At 40.4% G+C, this 19,423-nt stretch overlaps 1 protein-coding gene across 1 annotated transcript in view; it reads right to left on the bottom strand.

The window, feature by feature from the left end:
- FLT1 (fms related receptor tyrosine kinase 1) overlaps positions 1-19,423 on the bottom strand; it is a 108,976-nt gene that overhangs the window by 77,901 nt on the left and 11,652 nt on the right. Inside the window, exons 2-4 of the mRNA XM_064716787.1 lie at positions 15,645-15,741; positions 15,127-15,347; positions 5,798-5,922 (exon numbers count right to left, since the gene is read on the bottom strand). Of these exons, the coding sequence (XP_064572857.1) occupies positions 5,798-5,922; positions 15,127-15,347; positions 15,645-15,741 (443 nt within the window). The remainder of the gene's footprint in view (positions 1-5,797; positions 5,923-15,126; positions 15,348-15,644; positions 15,742-19,423) is intronic.

Below are 19,423 nucleotides of genomic sequence, written 5' to 3'. Positions count from 1 at the left end.
GACATTTAATAATGTGGGTTTTTCAAGTCACATTTTCATCATAAAATAGAGGAAAAACCTGTGTGAAGAATGCGAATGTTGCATTTGTTTCCAGGATTTCATTATTTATAACAGGATGTAATTTATGACACAATAGATTGACACTACCATTAGTTTCAGCAGTTGGGCTGCTATTCTGTTGGCTCCTGGTTGGCAGCTAAAGTGCTCATCTCCAGGAACCTTTGCAATTAAGTATCCTGGTTCCAACACAGAGAAACAAATACACACTTTTCAATGGAGATGACAAATGGGCTTAATTTGCTGTCATTTTGTGTCTTTAAGAAATTCCTACCAGGATTCAATCCATGCATTTCGTATTTATTTTGCCTAAAAGACTTAAAAAACAAACAAAAAAATTATTGCCATGTGGGATCAAACATTCATTTTGTCAGCACTACAAGTTACCTTTTACATTATGATCCTTTACACTTTAAGCCCCATTTTAATAAGATATCAAGGAAAACCTGAAGGAGTAAAGCCTAACACAGCCATTGGATCTCAGACAAAACCCCTCATTTTCAGATCATGCTATTTTGTTATACCTTATTGATGGAATAAATGCCACCATTTGGACAGCACAGATATCAGCCATGAGTACAAAGCCTGGATATGACTCTACTTTTAATAACACCTGTTTTAATAGTAAAAATAAGATATTTTTCAAGACGGCACAGAGCAGAGTTTAAATGAATTATGTTCATAAGGAAAGATCCCTGGATCAACTAAGCACCTTGCAGCCCTTCACTTCCCACTGTGCACCAGTCTCACTGTGTCACTTCATCTCTTTCTTCCCCTTTATTTGAGCAGAGGACTTGTGTGCTGGACAGCCCTTTCCTTCCCACAAGCAGAGCCATCATGGGTGGCTGTCGGAGGCTGGGGGAAGCAGAATGAAGTCTGTCTCCCTCCCAAGGGGTACAGCTGCTCCCTACAACGTGCCACCCTCGATGCTGCCTGTGCAGAAGGACACCCCTGAGATCACACTCACTCATCTCATGCCACTTCCTCCAAAACAACCAAGTTCGCGATGAATTGAATGAGCAATAAATACAAAGCACAAAATGACGTGGTAGAATTCCTTATCTTTACAACAGCTGATAAGATGCTATAATAAGCATGCAAATCACAGGGAAGTGTGTGTAGCACACACACAAGTAAAGCCCATTATGTTACAGCCTGCTGGCTACCATTCAACAATATCTTGGTCCCTATGAGCTCTGTTGCAATTCCTGTTCTAAACAAAATGCATTTTCAACTTTGGTCTAACTAGTTAATAGTTATGTTTTCATAAGCTTCAATCGGATTTATCCTTTCCCTGCTTCAGTGAAAATTAAACTATTTCTGAACATATTTCTGTACATGTTTTCAGGAAGAAAGTGAAGCCAGAGAGTGAGAGCTTTCCTAGACTAGCATTTCCCACAGAATTCATTCACTGCACATTTATTACTTAATTGATGTATTACTGACTTTGTATTAGCCTTACTCCAGGAATACAAAAGTAACCAAAACACCCAGAAGAGTCCTATTTTGCAGCTTGTAATTTTGTGAGTTGTCTGAATGTCCACTAGGCTTACTTATCCTGGAGGCAAATCTTTGCCTGTACAGTTTACTCATCTGACACTCCTCAAAACCACTAGAGCCACATCTTTTTTGTATAATTCTTTTGCACCTCTGAGACTAAGTTACACCAGTCACCTGTGAAAGCAAACACAACACTAAGTTATGAGAAGGAAAACTTCAGAAAACTGAAGTCACCATGCTGATCACTGCCTGGACGGTACAAGGCAGAGGATCCGAGAATAACACAATAAGAATAACAAAATAATTTAGGTTGGAAGGGTCATCTGGTCCTGCCCCTATGCAGAGCATGACCAGTGTAGTTCAAGGCCTTGCCAAAAACCTTGGCCATTTGGTCATCACAGAGAGAAGTAGAAAACCTATGAAGAAACATTGTGCTATAAGAGCGAGACTCCCACTGAAGCAGCAGAAGATAAATTCAGCCACAATAATAGCTTTCAGATGGGAACCAACAGTGAGTCAGAGGCATTCAAAGAATCAGCTTGTTGCGACGGCTGCAGTAAACATGGAATTTATTGTCTACATACTAATCTGTGTGAACCCTATCACTGTGGCTCCCAGTGCATTCTTGGCCTTTTACCTTCTTTGTACTTTGTTTCAAATGCAACTATTTTTGGTATAGGCTGTGCCTCCTTCTTTGCTCCATCTTTGCTGAATGCTTTTGGTACCTGGTGGCATTAACACAGTACAGCCATGTGGTAGTGTGTTGTTAAGTTTCTTGTGTTATTCCCCCAATTTATGTATTGTTCTCCCCTATTATGTGTAAAATGAGTTCGTTCCCCCAGTTTTTCCCGCCAGTGCTAGCCTGTCAGCTAAGTTGCTATAGTAACCGCTATTCATAGTTGCCGATATGTAATTACTCCTCCCCTGGTTTCCCTTATAAGTGAAAGTTGTTTCCTCCCTGTCCAGTCAATCACTCCCTTCCTCCTCCCAGGTTTCGAGAACCTTCTCCTCTCTGGAGATAGTGGTTGGCTGGGGTCCCAGGACACCTCCTTTACCTTTTGATTATTGGTCTCCCTGGAGTGTCAGTTCTGTGAAGTTCATCCCCTCACCTTTCCCGATTGGCTCCGCCTGTACCCACCCCCCTCCTTTATAATCCTGTTTTCACCCCCTATGAGAAAAAAACTTTTTCCCAGTTAGTTTCGCAGTGTTTAGATCCAGCATCACCTTCAATAAACCGATGTTTAACCCCCGGGAAATGGTCAGCTCCGTTCCTCTCCTATACCAGCGGTGTACGCCAGTCCGCAGCCAGCACAGCCCGAGGCCATCAGACGCCGAAGGGTGCTGGCCAGGAATTGCAGAGGAGCGTCGGCCTTTCGCCCTCAGCTAGTCGGACTCTAAACTTCGGGCCACATATGTTCCCCTCTGCACAGCCACGTACTGTGTATATACATATGGTCAAGAGTTATAGTCAAGCTGTGGTTCCCCACATCTCCAGAGGCAGATTGTATTGGAAAGAGACAACTAAAAGTTTAATTAAAATGTACATTAGCTTCTCGAATGTTTGGCTTTTCTTTCATGTTTCCCCTTCCACCAACTTGGGAAGGATGAGGTGGCATTATTAAGAATTCAGATTGTCTGCGTATGTGATTCACAAAATCCCTTGGGGTTTTTTGCATTTTTTATTCCTTGTACTGAAGCTTATTTACTTCTATTCCTATGAATGTCATTGTTTTTATGATGGAGAATCCAAAAGGATTCTTGGAAAACAGATGGATTAAATAATCATATCAAAAGGTGATACTTTCTTCACTTATCAAGATAAGAACAAACAAAGAGGTAAGAGAAGTGCACAGCTTACTTGCAATAAGGTTTATCTTATTTTATGGATCCTGAATGAGGCTGCAAGAATCATGTTGATAGGAATGATGGTTTCAGAGGCTCTGAATATCTAACTATTAAGCATTAGATCAAAACTATGAATTAATTTCACAGTACTTCATATGATACGGAAAAGGCCATCAGCTCCTGCAGATAAAGGTTATATTAGGACCTGAAGGTTGAATTTGACATATGAATTAAAAGCTTCCTCCCCTTTTCCCAGTCTATGTTCTATTAGCTTCTTGATTTTTGAAGACCCCTCTCCTATGTTGTATGTGATTGTGATGCCATAAAATACAATCTGCACAGATGTTCAGCCTGAAAATGAAAGCAACACAGTATCTGAAAAGGTTGACTAAAGTAAAGATGAAGTTTGAGTAAAAAAATAGTTTGTAGTTTTGAAGACGGATAATAAACCTTTCCCATATTGGTCCACTAAGAAGTAGCACTGCAAAGAAACAAACGCTGGAGGCAGTGCTCATGCAACTGTAGGGATTCCTTCCAGAAGAGAGAGATTATTAAAAATATTTTGTATTTTTACTTCCTGGCAATGTAGAAGGCAGAACCTAATGACACAAAAGCTGGTATTTTCTTTCCAGTTCCAGAGGACTGCTTTATGAGGACACCAAATTCTTCCTTTATCACTAATGGAAAACACAAAATAGCTCTTGTCATTTCTCTAGCAGTAGTGTGCCTGCAGCTGTGGAATGCATTTAACACATCTCTTAACTGCCCTGTGAGTAAAACTGTGTTGGAATCTTCATATAAGGGTGTCATAGAAGATAAATAAAGTAAGATATGATGTAATGCATTGTAGCTTACATGCTTCAGGAAATTCTAGGATTAATTAGGGAACACATTTTTTTTTCCTGGAATGCAAAACATGTAAGCAACCAATCCTTTCTTTCAAGGCTTGGCTTTACCTCCTCCTTCTCCTTCGGAGAATCTTACATCTGGTTTTGATGGTGTAAAGCTGTGCCTTACACTACAAGCCCAAGCTAAAGGCAAATTGATATTAAAAAAAAAAAGAGCAGCAACATTTCAATCTTCTACAAATAAGGAGATTTTTTTTTTAATATTGTTTAATGACAGAAATCTGACAGGAATTTTCTCAACTAGAAATCGAATATGCTGAGATTTCAGATGCAACAATACAATGCCCAAATAAATTCCCACTTTACAACACCCCTTCTATGGAATGCTACATCTCTCTTTTGATTCCCTTGCCACACAACCTGTGCATCTTCTTGCAAGAGAACTGTATGTATGTGTGTACCTACACAGACAGGGTAATGTCCTGGGTCAGATCATTTTCTTTTCTTTGCATTTTGTTCTCTTTCATGGAATTTAACAGGTTAAAACCAAGCAGATCTGTATTAGCAAAGCAGCACTTGAAAGAATTGATGAAACTTGAGGTTGGTGTAAAGCTCTACAGTCAAAGAATAATCAAAGACTTAAGTTGCACTAGATAAGTACCTTACGGTGGTATTGTTCGGCAATTGCACATTATTCTTTAAAGAGGCAAACCTCCTTTCCTTTTAACAGTGATGAACTTTCATTGCCACTATGTACATAACTCCCTTTATTTAGAAATAAAACTTCTTTGCCACCTCCACCTAATTTTTCAGAAAAAAAAAAAAAAGAGGTAACTTTGAAAAAATGCCCCATTCTCATACCCTTGATACCAGGGACTTTACTGCATACATATGGTTCAGTTAGCTGTCCATGTAACTCTTAAGGTATCTAGGAGACAAATGTTTTCCTAAAACATGGAAATATCTTTATTTTTCCTTTCTCTCTGAAACTAGCCCTACCACATCAAATGTTGCAGTTTCTCTGTAAAGTTTCCCCAGAAAGAAAAGCCATCCCTTGTCTAAGTGTGCTCACATGTCAAAGGAAGCAGCAAAGTCTCTGGTGGGAGTGAGGTAGGGCAAAGGCCTGCAAAGATCCTTGTACCACCACAGCAAGTCCCCAGGGACTCCCCGCCTGTTCCAGAGGACAGAAGAGGAAAAGGGAGGAAGGGCAGGGGAAGAAGTGGGAGGAAATCTCCTCTCCTAACAAGAAATTCCTTCCTGGGCTTAAGAAACCTTTGCCAGTGAGGATTTAATAAAGTACTATGAAAAGCTTAAGTTTCTTCAGAAAATTTCCACCCTTTTAGGAGATTTGATGAAGTCCTTCTGTGCGACTCAAAATGAAGCCTCCAGGGTTGAAATATTTCTGAACACATTGACACCCAGAAACATTGCATAAGAAATATTAAATTGTCAAAATATTTCAAAAGCATTACAATAGCTGTAAACAAACAAACAAACAAAAACATCATCCACAGTAACACTTTCAGAGCATGCTCGGATAGAGGTACCTTTTTTAAAGTAACAGCAATGTTTGGATCTGTGACTCTGCATGGAATGATCATTTCTCTTCCTACAGCCATGTTTATTATTTTAGGTATATCACTGTGCATCTCTACAAATGGATTGCTTGTATCTGCAAAAGAAGAAAAAATAAAGGTTAAAATGTGAAATCTTAAGGCACTGCATGGGAATTGTAACACTGCATACAGACTTAAAAAAACAGACTAACCCTGTCTGTAATGAAAGCTAAACAAAGTCCTGAAACCAATCTTCTGTTTACTTTTGTCTAAACATATTCATCAAACTATTAAGTATTTGAAGGTGTATGTATCATTCAATAACAGTATCAGTACTTTGAAATCTTCTTTAAATTTCAGGACAGTTGAAGCCCATTTTTCCATTACAGCAACACCTCTACTGCTGAGATATCTGCTTCTTATTTCATAGCATTTGTATCTTTTTATCACCAGGAAAAGTAAATATATGGGAAGTGAGCTGAAATTCACGTATCAGGAACCTCCTATAAAGCACAACTTCCTGCTGTCTGCAAGGAAATTGATAGGAAAAATTCACACTGACTGCATCAGGAGAAAGAATCTACCATGATTATCCGGACATTTTTTCACCTCCGAGGATATGGACTAGAGAGAGTTAATTCTTCTCCTCCTTCCCACTATCACAATACCTATGTGTCTCTTTTTTATGTGACAAGGTAAATGAAAATGCCAGGAAAACATTAATTCCTCTGGAGTCAAAGCTAAAGCTTGGCAGAGTAATTTACCGTCCCTTGAACAATCCCTTTAACAAAGGGCATTGTCATAAATAGCTTGCGCTGGGAACAGGGAACATTGCTGCTGCTATTGTTTGGGCCACTTAACAAAGAGGGGCTTAAGCCACAGGCTCTGGCTCCAAATCTTCTTTGCAGGTGTTCAGATCTGAAGTTTCAGTTTGACTCGCATTGCAGATAGACTACCTCCAAATTCACATAAGGTTTGGTTTTTAACTCCTAAAAAAAGCAGAACATTAAGATCTTAATTCTGTGCTTATCTACAGCTCTAATGTTTTTTCAGGCAAATCCCATTATTTTCACTCAGTCAAAAATCCTAGAAATAACAATGGAAATCTTTCTTGGATAAGAAATTAGTAAAGTTAGCAAGAAGCAATCCCTTATAAAACCTCAAACTGTAGCACTTGATTTAAGTGTTCTGGCCCCAAACTTCTGCGTGTTGACCTGTGTTCATTCGAGCAGTTCTTCAAGTAAGTTACTTTTGCTTGTCTTTCAAAAGTATGATATGCACTTCCCAGGGTCATCAAACTGTTCTGCCCTTAGGATCCTCTTTTCTTACTATGTGCAATAATATTTTTGTTTGAGACATCAAACAGGAAGAGAAATGCATTCTGCTCTAATTTATACCAGTGAGAATCCTAAGGCAGAAGATCTCAAATGTACTCCAGGATACACAAAAATCCTTGCTAAAGCGGTTTAATGAAACTTATACAAACTTTCTGAAATGAAACCCACAAAGTATTATTTAATAGTAGGTATTAAACATCCACTGAGATAGCGAAAGGAACTTATGAGTAATAGAGGACGCATATGTAATAAAAAATGCCCTGAGGACTTGTTAGGCTGACATTTCCTCTGCAGGACGATTCAAGGAAAGACCAAGAATGAACCTGTTTGTAGCACAGGGAAAAGAACCTTTTTTGTTTCAGGGACTGCAGCACAGAAGAGGTCACCTGCCCCTTAACATCACCAGACAAACCGATTTACTACTCCCCAAAGACTCGTTTGTCTTTGTCACAAAATTAAGAGCTTCTGCCCAAAACTAGCAAGCTTTGCAAAGTGGTTTCCTGTACCATAATCTCCAGATCATTGTAAGTGTGAGGAAGAGCTGTTCTGGGGACTGCCGGTGCTGTCTGCAGACAGTGTCACCACTGACTGATGCCAGTATCGAGGCAGTGGGGGCTGTGCAGCTCAGACCTCGCAGGATTCCTGCCGGGCCAGGAAACCAGCATAAAACACCATGTTTTCCTTCTTCTTCTTCAGTGGAAATGCACGTCCACACCTGAAGAAGCCAACAAAGAGCTGTACGAGAGCAGCTGACACACCCTGGTTGCCCTTGGCGGGCTCCAAGGCTGGTGACAGCTCCCGTGGTGCCCTCCGTGCGGTGTGCGCCGAGGCGTCGCCGTGCCCCCGCTATTCGCGTGCAGAGCTCCCATTGACATCACCGGGGACTTCCGCCGTGGGCCAGAGGGCAATCGATGGCCCCGAGTGCTCCAAATGTCTTCCTGCTTTTGATTAAAAGGAATACGCATCATGTTTCCTAAGCACAGTTTTGTTTTCATAATGAGCATGGAGGCTCTTCCTGGTTCCCTTTGATTTTATTCTTCTTCCATCGTAAAGGCCCTAACGGGATACTCTTGGTGCCTCAAGATCAGAATCTGGTGCAGACTTTACCAGCCTGGATCAGGCAAAGCTGAACACACACCAGCACCAGGGCAGCTTATGCCACTTTGGCAGGGTTTGCCAACAACATGGAATTCTTCTGTCCCCCAGGCAATAGCTCTCCTTGCCTTTTCTTTTCCTCTTTCCTTCCCATCACAACCCCAGCTACTGCCATTAGCTCCCACTACATTCCTTCTCAATTTCTTCCTGAGGGGAGGTAAATGAACCTTCCCCACATAGCTGGTTAGCAGCACATCTGGCATGACTTAATTTCCCACCAGTGTCTTTTGAGCCAGTTTCACTCAATTCTATGTCCATAAAGTCCTAGATGTGAAAGGAACATCACAGACTGACCTATTTTGAAGACCACATCCAGGTTACACATTCGGCTTCATTGGGATTTGGAATGAAGATCTAAGGGGTTGACCTTGTTTTTATGAATTATTGATTTGGGTTGTTGTTTTATTTGTTGAGTTTTTCCCTTCAGACCTGCCTGTGAGGTTAGAAAAATGAAAGCTGGGTAGCCAGAAGACTTACGTATGTTAAAGGTTACTTAAAAATCAGTTTAGTGTATTTTTAAATTATACCTAGAATGAATGACTGTGTGCTGTGTTGACTGTGTTCCTTACAATATCTCTCAGTTACAATCAACATGAAACCACAAAGAGCACTCATGAAATCACAAAATCCATGAAGGTCATTTGCTATATTGTTAAAGAGCATAAATAGCAGCTTTTTTGCTAAGCTGGTTGGCAGCCAGATAAAAACGTGATAAGAGACTTAGCACAAGCAATATTATGTCTGGTATCAGTAACCTGTCTAGGCTATTTATGGGGTTTGCACAAACAACTAAATTAGCCAACACTGAAATGCCAAATTCAGAAACAGTGGAGAGGGTTTTTCTTTCCACAAGCTTCAGCTACTGTTCTTGGGTTTGTTTTGTTTTTAATAATCTGAGCTATGTAAGTCAGAGGACTTACATATACACTTGCAAGAAGAAAAGTCTCTGCAGGAAAATCTAAGCTCCTTGAAATCTCTAAAAGCTTATCCTCTGAAGTTCTTCCAAAACACCTGCTTATACTTGGCTCATCCTTAAGTTTCTTTTCAGGCTAAAAGAGGTGAAATATTTTCATCACATTCACATAACACCCTTTGCCCTCGTCCATGTGAAAAGGACCATAGTCTTTAGTAAAGAACAGGCATGCAGAACTTCATTGAAGTTCATGGGCCAACTGCCACATTTCCTTTCTATTGAGGGGATTAAACCTCCTTAACTTTATTTATCCCAGATAAATTATTGGGGCTGTTCAGAAGTAATTCCAAAAGAATCTTGAACACTGAGAGTCATTCCAGCCTCCCTTGCACATCTACAATACAGACATTTCTCACTGAGCTAGGAGCCAAACCACTGGTGTTGTCCCTGGTGAGAAAAGGGGAATTTTGCAACAGGACTCATCTGACCTGTTTTAGACATCTGCTTTACCATGAGGTGAATCATGCCCTAGGAAATGTGTCTGTTGATCCAGCTCACATGCCCAATTTCCTTAAAGAAAAACAATCCCATTTGTATGTCTTATTCTAGAAGAAAGGTTGTTCCACTCGTGCCTCTTGTAAACCTGTATATTAACACTCTTCAAATACAAAGTATGTCTACACCTTGAAAGAAAATCTGATAAAGTGTTCCCCTTCTTGTTTGTTTTTCTTTCTTTTACCTGGACTTATATGATTATTAATTTATATCTAGAGCACACTCAGACACAAAGAATTTCTTATACAATTGTACAACAATTTTTAGGCAAGATTGGTTTGCTGTACTTTGAGACTAGTTACACTATGCTATCATCAACACATGACACAAATAAAACACAGTTAAAAATCTTCAGGAAAAATAGTCATATTAGCCAGGAAATCCACGACAGAGCTATTACTATGTTCAGCAAGCAATCCCTAGAAAGGCTAACGGATACTAGGAATGCTCTTTCAGGTGTATCCCTCCATTGTGGTGGCTCACCCTGGAAAGATGATTGTTTCAGTAGGAGCTGTGAGCCTTGGTGAGGGAGCAGGACCACGGAGGGGTCACTGCAGAGCTTTGGGTGCAGCCAAAGGGAGGGCACATGCTCCGCTCCCCATGGTGTCCTGTGATACGGAGCCCATGTACACGCAATGACAACAGCACGGCAATTATAGGCCATTGACGTCAGCGAGTCCTAGAGATCTCTGTTTTGTAACAGGAACCTCATTAGAAGCTAAAAATGTGTCCGCATACTTGATACAGCTGCAACATAGTTTAATTCCAACGGGTTTCCTCCTCACAACAGAAGCGCTATCATAGTACTGACTCCGACGGTGTAAGCCAAAACCATACTGCTCATAGGCTAGAACTGTGCCAAAAGCAAAGACAAAAAAAGGCATGGAAAGGAAGAGTTTCCCAGGCCTGAGCAGGTTCTTTTATCAGTGTGTTATTTGTAAATAAGGAGAAAAAGGAAAAAGAAGAAAGTTCTCCCTTTCTGTTAGTTCTCAGGGTGTTTTGTCTTACTGCTTTTTTCACATGTTGAATTATTTTGACTCTGATGCTTCTGATTTAGGAGACGCTTTTGCAAAACTCTTTGGATACCCTCCATGTTCTGCAACAATAGTATCTTTAGGATTACAGGAGTCAATCCATTCAAGCTAAATCCTAAATGCATGTCAGTTCTGGGTCTGGATCCAGCTATCTGTCAGCAGGAGGACCTCCCAGAGAGGTGCCCAGGAAGTTCTAAAAAACTCAGAATCTGCAGCATAGAACTTTAGTGTCTGAAAATGAGCTCAGAGTCCCAGATGTTTTGGGATTTCAAAGGTTTACATTTTGAACAATTCCCTAATGATAAAGTCCTTCATTTTGGACTTCTGAGCCCAAGACATACATCAAACCAAATACATACAGCTAGTGGGCATGTTCAACATTCTAGGCATTGGTGAGCACAAATACTCTCAGGTCCTGCACCTTTAATTACACAGCTCTGATTTGCCTCACCTGGCTTAAATCCTCTCAAAGCAAGAAATTAATTCTAAGCTTGTTCTCCAGATTTCTTGAAAAGTAGGTGATGAACGGTACATACCAGAATCTTCTTTTATTCTCTGTTAAGTATAGAAAGAGAATAGACAACTAACACAGCCTAGAGGTCTGATTTTAAAACATGTCTCTTTCTGCAAGGAAAAGTAAGTGACCAGATGACATACACCACAGGATTATGAGGAAAGACAAGGAGAGGGAAAACACTGACTAGGAAATGGGCTACTGCCTCAGAGCAAAAATAGTTTTACTTTGAGAAGAATTCTGTTCTCTGTTGCAGAAGAATTAAGATTTTACTCTTGTATGTTACTTGCCAAAAGCAGTCTTCATCACAGAAAATAGCAACACTTCAACTTGAATCACAGTTTGCTTAAATTCATGCAAAAATATAACATTATATCAATGTAATTGAACTTACAAGCTTTTTCTCTGTCATATCATGGGAGCAATTGTTCAAAGGGAAGAAATTATGAGAGTATAGAATTAAGAGTACTACACATTTTTTAAGACAGTGAATGAGCTCCAGCAATTGAAAAGTGCCTTGGAGATATTAGGACAAAGCAGACAGAAAGAAAAGCCCTTAGTAGTCTCCCCAGGGAAATTTACATAGGATTCAGAGTAGCCTGCTGATAATTTGGTGTTTCTTAAATGTCTTTATTCCATCATTATCTCTTTTCAAGCAGAAAATTCCCCATGCCTCACTGCAATGTATGCAGTGAGCGTTCATTGCAAATCTTTCCTTTTTACTGTTAGGCTGTATTTTCCCTTACAAAACAAAGCTCTGAGCAGTTCTGGGTCTGGAACAGTGGAGAAATTGGCAAAGAGGTTTGCTTCATTTCAGATTTTTCCCATGGCTCTTGTGGAAAGTCAGGCCATCAGTTTTCTTGAGGCAAAGATGAAGACTCTTAAGAGAATTAATTTCCCTTGCCTAATGTCTCAATTCCTGAGCTGTGTGGGGTCAAGAGTTGTGGAGACACTCTGTGCACTCACTCCCCTCTGCAACTCAGTAGTGACCTCTCCAGCTGAAAGAGGGGTGGTGTCAGGACTAGCTCCTCCAAGGCAAGTCACCAGCCTGCCTCGCCTTGACCCCTAAAAGCAGGACTTCAGAAATGCTTCAAGTCATCCTGGGGCCTGTGGGACTCTCCCTGGGGCAGTCTCCTTCTCATTACCTTGTCTCCTGTCTTTTTCTACACCACATCATTTTTTGCTGAAGCTTGCATTCATCACTGAACCAAAGGACTTACTGGGTTTATTGTGGTCTGGTCTTTGGGCTTTTTTTTTTTAATCCAGTTCATATTCAGTATCACTCCAATTACGGAAATGAAGAACATTTTTAAAACAATAAGTGATGACTTCCTGTACAAACAATATCAACTTTCCTGATTTGGATTCTGTGTTTGTAAATAGCAACTATTTGTTCTCATCTGCAGCATGCTAAGACATGGGAAACAGGCACCTTGGAGATCCACATGGAGCTAATATGGGAAATGGACTGACACAACGTCCTGTCACAGGAAACAATACAAGACTAGGAGGGACCCAAATTTCACAAATGTTTATTTCCTAAACACCCACGAATAAATGCAGAGTAAAGCTAGACTCAGGAAAGAGAGTCTTCACAGAGGATTTTGTTACCCCCACCACAACCCCACTTGAGCTAGAATAATTGAATTTCACGCATATTTACAGAAACAGTGACCCATATTAAGAGACAGGTAGAAAAGAGATAGGGATAATGAGGTAGCATAGAGAAAGAAAATACTTTTTCTAATACATACTGATCAGAAAGGGTGAGTTTTGGTACTCAGTATCTTGTTTCTTTCTAATTTACTAAACAATTCTTCCTGAAATTGTAAAGTTTGGGAAGGCTAATGGACCTTTCTCCACCTTAGTGCAGAGTGACACTTCCAACAGGCATCAAATGAGCAGCTACCTTGCAGCCTCAGTCATCATCCATAGTTTTCCCTAAATTTCAGGTGTGCTTCCTGGACACAACTAACGCTTCAATCTTAAGAAATTTGTTTTCAATCAAAATGATTGCCAAATTCAGAAAATTAACATGCCAGAGAGGTCTAAGGTAATGGACCTTAGACCGTTAAAATGTTTAAGGAACAGGTTTGTTCCTTAAACATTTTATTTCTTTTTTGGCAATTAAGGTAGGAGGAGTTACAAAATCTAGCCATCTTTTCAATAGTGACATCAAGATTTGTGACTGAATGCCCTTGAAAAACCAACAAAACTGAGACACTCAGCCTTCTTTAAATGATTAGTGGGGATGGAAGGACAGGGGTTGGCTTGGGACTGTCCTGAAACAATTTCTGCAATGATACATTTCTCTTCCATCACCATGGGAATTCTACAGATAATCTTGGTTTACAATCATCTGACTGAAGGTGCCTTTTAAATGCAGGGAAGCCACATACAAGTTGGGAAGCAGTGAAGAGTTGGAAGACTGGTTGTGTCTCTCATTGGTAAAAATTTAGGATACAGAAAAATTAACTCTTCAAACAGGTAAGGGACAAAGAGAATGCAAAGGCATCCCTTATATGGTAAAGTCAGTTTAGCAGAGAGTTCCTTCTCATGCAGTGAATGGAGAGCCTTGTGGGTAGGTCTCAGGGATGATGTCCAAGGTGGGAAGTTTAAGCAGGTCCCGTGATGGGAAACTTGCAAAAGGCATCTGAGGAAATTGTACATTTTCCTAGGCTGCAGGCTGTTGATCACTAAATGATTATCCTGTTTTGGCTATTCTTCCGAGGATGCATCTGTTGTTGGATTTACAGAGAATCATATGAAAAGAGCTGGGTGATGAAAACACTGCAGCATATTTCAGATGAAGGAAAGTAGGATAAACAGCATAAACAGCCAATAGTATTCAATAAAGCAGCACACAGCAATGGGGAGAGCTATCTTGTTTTCTAACAGTGTAGGGAGAGGTCCGCTTCATTCTGCTTTTTCACAGTGCCGGTCTCACTCTTCATATCACAAAATGAAAACAAAGGCTAATTCACTCCGATGTGAACTCATTGGATGCAGCAGACCCAAAATTTGGAAAACTTCCAGTTGCACGTTCTCTGTAACATGGGCTTACAAAACCTGTGAGTCCTGAAATACTACAGCAATCTATTAACATTACTGTGTAAAAATAATGAAAAACTAAAGTATTAATTAAATCCCTAAAGTGTCAATAATTTGTTCTTTATTGTTGTGTCTACTGAATTACACTCTTCTCAGAAGTGTCTGATTAATACCCTGGAAGGAAGCAGGATCAGAAAGAAATTTCTTTTGTAGTCTAACTGACCTAATTCCAGCACTTCCCATACATTACACAATGCTTGTTTGCTGAACACAACTCTGTGTTTAATTTGATTCCATTTATTCTAGATTTTTTCAATCTGTGTTCCATGGATTACAGAGGTTATTTTTAAATATGATTTCACATGCAAATAGTAATTTTCTGCAGGATGAGGCAAGTCACTGATCTGACAGGCAGCTTTAGCATCCTTCAGCTGCCTAGAAATAACATCACATAGGATATGGTTTCTGATTCCTATTTCACATATTCACTTGTAGTCTACTTCCATCTGGACTCCCATTTTCTCTATGCAAATGGTTGGATTGGGTCTTTTTCTTGCTTCATTTTTTTTCTAACTGATAAAAGATTACCATTTGTATCTGCAAGTTCTGAGAAAGAAGATTTTATACATTAATTGGCAAATTAACATTATGCAAGGCTGAAAATGTCATTCAAAACTCAGCCCCAGCTGAACTGCCTTACTTTTCCACTTTGCTGTATTGCAGAACAAGTACCAGGAAGTGTTAAAAAAACTGAATCTTACCGTTAATAAATACATAGACTGTAGATTCCTTCTTCTTTTTTGCTGGACTTGTGGGGTATTTGCAGCTATAATTTCCAGTGTCACTTGCTTGAGTTCTGCTCAAGGTCAGACTGCTGCAGGAGTGCTTCCCATTCCTTCCACAGGCATATTTAATTACTTTCAGCCTTTTGCTATCCTTGCTAAGAGTTTCAGGCAAAGACCATGAATGAACCATTTCCCCCCTGCAAACACAGATAAGGAAGCAGAAACAATTATGCTGGGCTGCAATTATATAGCTCCAGTTCCCAAGCTTTCTTTTTTATTATATCAGGCTATTTATGGGGTTCTCTTTTATCTTGTTTTCCAAAAACAACAACAGAAACAACAAAGAACTATTAAACAATTGCCATTGAAGTTCACTCCCCACCTTTCCCCACAACACAAGGTTTAATTTTTTTCTAATTTCAGTTACAAAAAAAAGAAAGTGTCAGGTGTATGAACTCCCTGCCAAATTATCATAATCCAGCTCAGCTGGTTACCTGCAGGTGAGATTTAAAGTCTGGCCGGCTTGAACAACGTGCTGTATGCCATTTATACTCAGCTCAGGAACCTTTAGTTTTGATGCTGAACTAGATCCTAGAAAAACAAAGAAAAAAACCAAAACATTAACAAAGCCAAATAATTCTGCTTCCAGTCCACTCACATTTATGCTGTTATACTGGAAAGGAAAAGAAAAGAAAACTGTGCCTCTCTCACCACACATACTCTCTTCCTTTGAGCAAAGTCCTGTTGCCCTGACTCAGGACTCAAATAACCTTCCAGCAGCATTACTCAGGAAAGAAAATAGAATTGAAAGCTATTAGTAATGACTTTGCTCTCAAATTTTTGACTGAACATGAATAAACTTGAAGGACCTCATGGATCCACATCTAACCAAGGAAGTGTGCCCCCAGCACCACTGGCTGCATTTCCTCAGGAAATACAGCCATGGCAGCCCCTTCAATGGGAAGGATAAATTCAGCCACTCCCATGGCAAGGGCCACGTACTGACTCCTAAGATACCAAAATCCCACTCAGACAACTTGCTGCAAAGCTGAAACTGACGTGGAAGGAGTGAAATGCATCAAGGCTCTTCCCTTTCTGGCTGGAGGTGACAGCACTCTTACTCATGGCCCCTCACCAGTTGCAGGCTTCCTGTCAACAAAGTAGCACCAAAAGGTAGACCTTTACAGTAAATCCTGAGAACAAGATCCAGACACCTTCCAGACCAGATTTGCTGCTTGTTTGAGAAAGCAAGCATGTTGGTGTGGCCAGGCCATTCTGGCATAGGTGAAAGCCTTGGTGTCAGCATACAAGAGGTGGCTGAGGACAGCTGAAAACATCCAGGTGGGCTTTGTGAAGTCTACATGGAGGCATTTTTAAGAAGACCATGGAAAAGCCCCATGGTCAGAAAACCAGAAGAGCATGAGATCTTCCATCTCATCAAGTCAGGAGGTGCTGGCTGGAAAGACAATGATTTATCTTTGCCCTATAATAGGCTGTGGCCACAAAAGCTTTCATGGCAAGCTGACAGAAGAACATGCCTTAGGGAAGAAGCAGTGCTTGATCCATCCCACTGCCCTTGCACTGACAGCAAAATGTTCCAGAAGCTGGGAACACAATGTAAAAACATTTCAAAACAGTTAAAAGTTGAAAACCAGTTGTAGTCTAATTGGGACTCAAGCGTAATTTGTAAATATTTCGTTATTGAGAGAGAGCAACAGCAACTATCCCAAACCACTTTACTCCAAGAGAAAGTATTACCCTGTCAACAAATGGGAGAAACCCCATCTCATAGTAAAGGCAGTTAATGCAGATCTTTCTCCTAGAACTCAGAAGAAGTACAGTTTTAGCTTAGCTATTTTAAGTCCATCCAAGAGGTCCCTGCACAGCCAAGTATGAACAGCTGTATGCACCAAACATAGTAGAAATACATGAACTGTTCTGGGGGCTACGTATCACCAATCAGAAAAGCTTCCCTGTTTTGTTGACTAGAGAATGAACTTTTGGACACCGGTTCCTGCTGAGATTGGTGACTAAAATTTAGATGAATAAACACATCAAAGCCAATGGCTGCTCCAAGTTCGGGACCTTTCTTTTTAGCCCTGGATATCTTACTTAAGATGTGGCTCCAGTAGTTTTTGATATATTCTATCATCTCTGCCAATTCAAAACAAGATTTAAAGGCTACACTTGAACATAGACATAAATAAAATTATAGCTCACTTGCACAAGCTGTAAGCAAGAGCATAACAGCTTTTCAGAATAAAGAGATCTGGACTGCACCTCAAATAACACTATAGATTTGAATGGTGAGACTGTCCACATACACAGACTTCCTCTGCGATTTGTCTAGATAATCATATTTCTAACTAGAAATTAATATATTCTAGCAGCTGGTAAGAGAGAAGAAAAATGGTGCAGCAAATCTATGAAGAAGTAATTGTTATGTGATATGCATTGCAAACATACATTTCTCAGGCCTGCCCTTTAGGAATCTCAGCTCTGAAGAGCTGGTCCCCCCAAAGCGTGCTCTGTGCTTTTATGGGATAGTCTCCCATAGATGCTTACAGTCTATGAGTCTTCTCATTCACCATTCTGAAACAATGCCTCTGAGGCTAATCACTGAGAAATTGAGATAAGATGTTACAACAGCCTAGGCAACTGCTTGGAGAGCAACCCAGGCACTCTGGCTGAGAGGGTTTGTCAACATCCTCTAGCTAAACAATCTGATGGTTTTGTGAAACTCCCACATTCCCTCATTTCATTTGCATTCCTCTTGTCATCCCAGAATTGAAGGGTCAGATGCTCTCCCAAGAAGACAGAGTTTATATCCAGCTTTATGAATCTTGGGTTTTACTTTGGGGAAAAGTTGACCTCAAGCTTCTTTGAACTGCTCCTTATTTGAGGCCCTGGAAAAGCTGAAATCATGCAACAGTGTTTACAAGCAGTTCAATATGTATGAAAAAAACATCAGTGATTGTCTGCCAGAGGAAACCATTGGGATCAAAGCCCAGTTGCTAGAGCTGCAACACTCAACCTAGTTGCTAGAGAGCAACATGCAGGTTGCTTCCTGTGTAAAACTGGTGAGAAAGTGGAAAAATCCATGTGAGTGACAGGCGTTGACAGCAAGACAGGAGAGTGAGTCTGCAGTGCCTGGTGATGCCTGCGGTGCCGAGCGCTTGGTTTTGCTCAGCAATGGCACTGCACCATGCCCAGGAGCAAAGCCAATCCTGCAGCACCCTGCCCACGTCTGACCCGTGCTGAGGCCAGGAGACCAGCCCTGGCAGTGTGGGCTGCTGCTGCCTTCAAAGTCTGCCAGAGGTGAGGAGCAAGAAACCATCATAAAGGTTACAAGGTTTTATTCTTCCTAACATTGCAGTGATATGAACGCTCTAACTCATTTGAAGCATATGAAACAAGTCAACCTGGAAGCCTGTAAGTCAGATCTTTCTCAGAGTTACTAAAATCAAAGAAAAAACATAACAAAACTACCCACCTTTTCACCCCATCTTGTAGGCAAAAAAGAAACCCAAATATGCGGGACACATACTCACAAGCTTTTGCCCTTTTACACATTTTACGTATATCTAAAAGACAGCACAGTATTTATAAATATTGTGTGTGGGATCTTAAGGAGTGCTTAGTGTTTGTCTAACTCTGCTCCCACTGACACAAGCCAGCATTTCATCATTGATTTCAAGTACATTTTAGACACTTAACTCCAGTAGCTAATCGTATTCACATTCAAGACTTAATGTCAGTGTATTTGGGAAGAGATACAAGCCTGGTTATATATTCATTTATTTAGTTTTTCACTAACAAAAAGCTGAGGTTTCATTTCAAGCCAAAATTGTTGGTTTTACAAGTATGGGACACAATGCTTTTACCAGCAAGATGCTATGTCTCGAAGAAAAATAGCTTTATTTGACATCCTATCTATTCATGGGTCATTAGCTTCCTTACGTTTTTAAATGTTTCAAAACCAATGCAGAGTACAAATGCAATAGAGTTTGACGTGTTTACCAGGAAAGAAAATTAAGGAGAATAGCAGGGAAATTCCTACTGTCAATATTTAGAAGCAGATTATGCCTTCTATGTACCTTCTGTGGGCATTTTACTTGACACTGCCTTTTCTGAAGGGTCATGGCTCAACAGGACACATTCACTTATCATTGTGCCTGTCACCAAGCGACCATCAGCAGCCTACCCTCACACTGACCTACATTGAGGGGTGCAGCTTCTTTTCATGTGACAACAAGAGAACTAATTAATCCTG

The sequence above is a fragment of the Zonotrichia leucophrys genome, chromosome 1 (assembly GCF_028769735.1).
Source record: "Zonotrichia leucophrys gambelii isolate GWCS_2022_RI chromosome 1, RI_Zleu_2.0, whole genome shotgun sequence".
Taxonomy (NCBI): Eukaryota; Metazoa; Chordata; class Aves; order Passeriformes; family Passerellidae; genus Zonotrichia; species Zonotrichia leucophrys.
The sequence above is the reverse complement of the archived record's forward strand: the minus strand, read 5'-3'. Positions and strand labels throughout refer to the sequence as shown.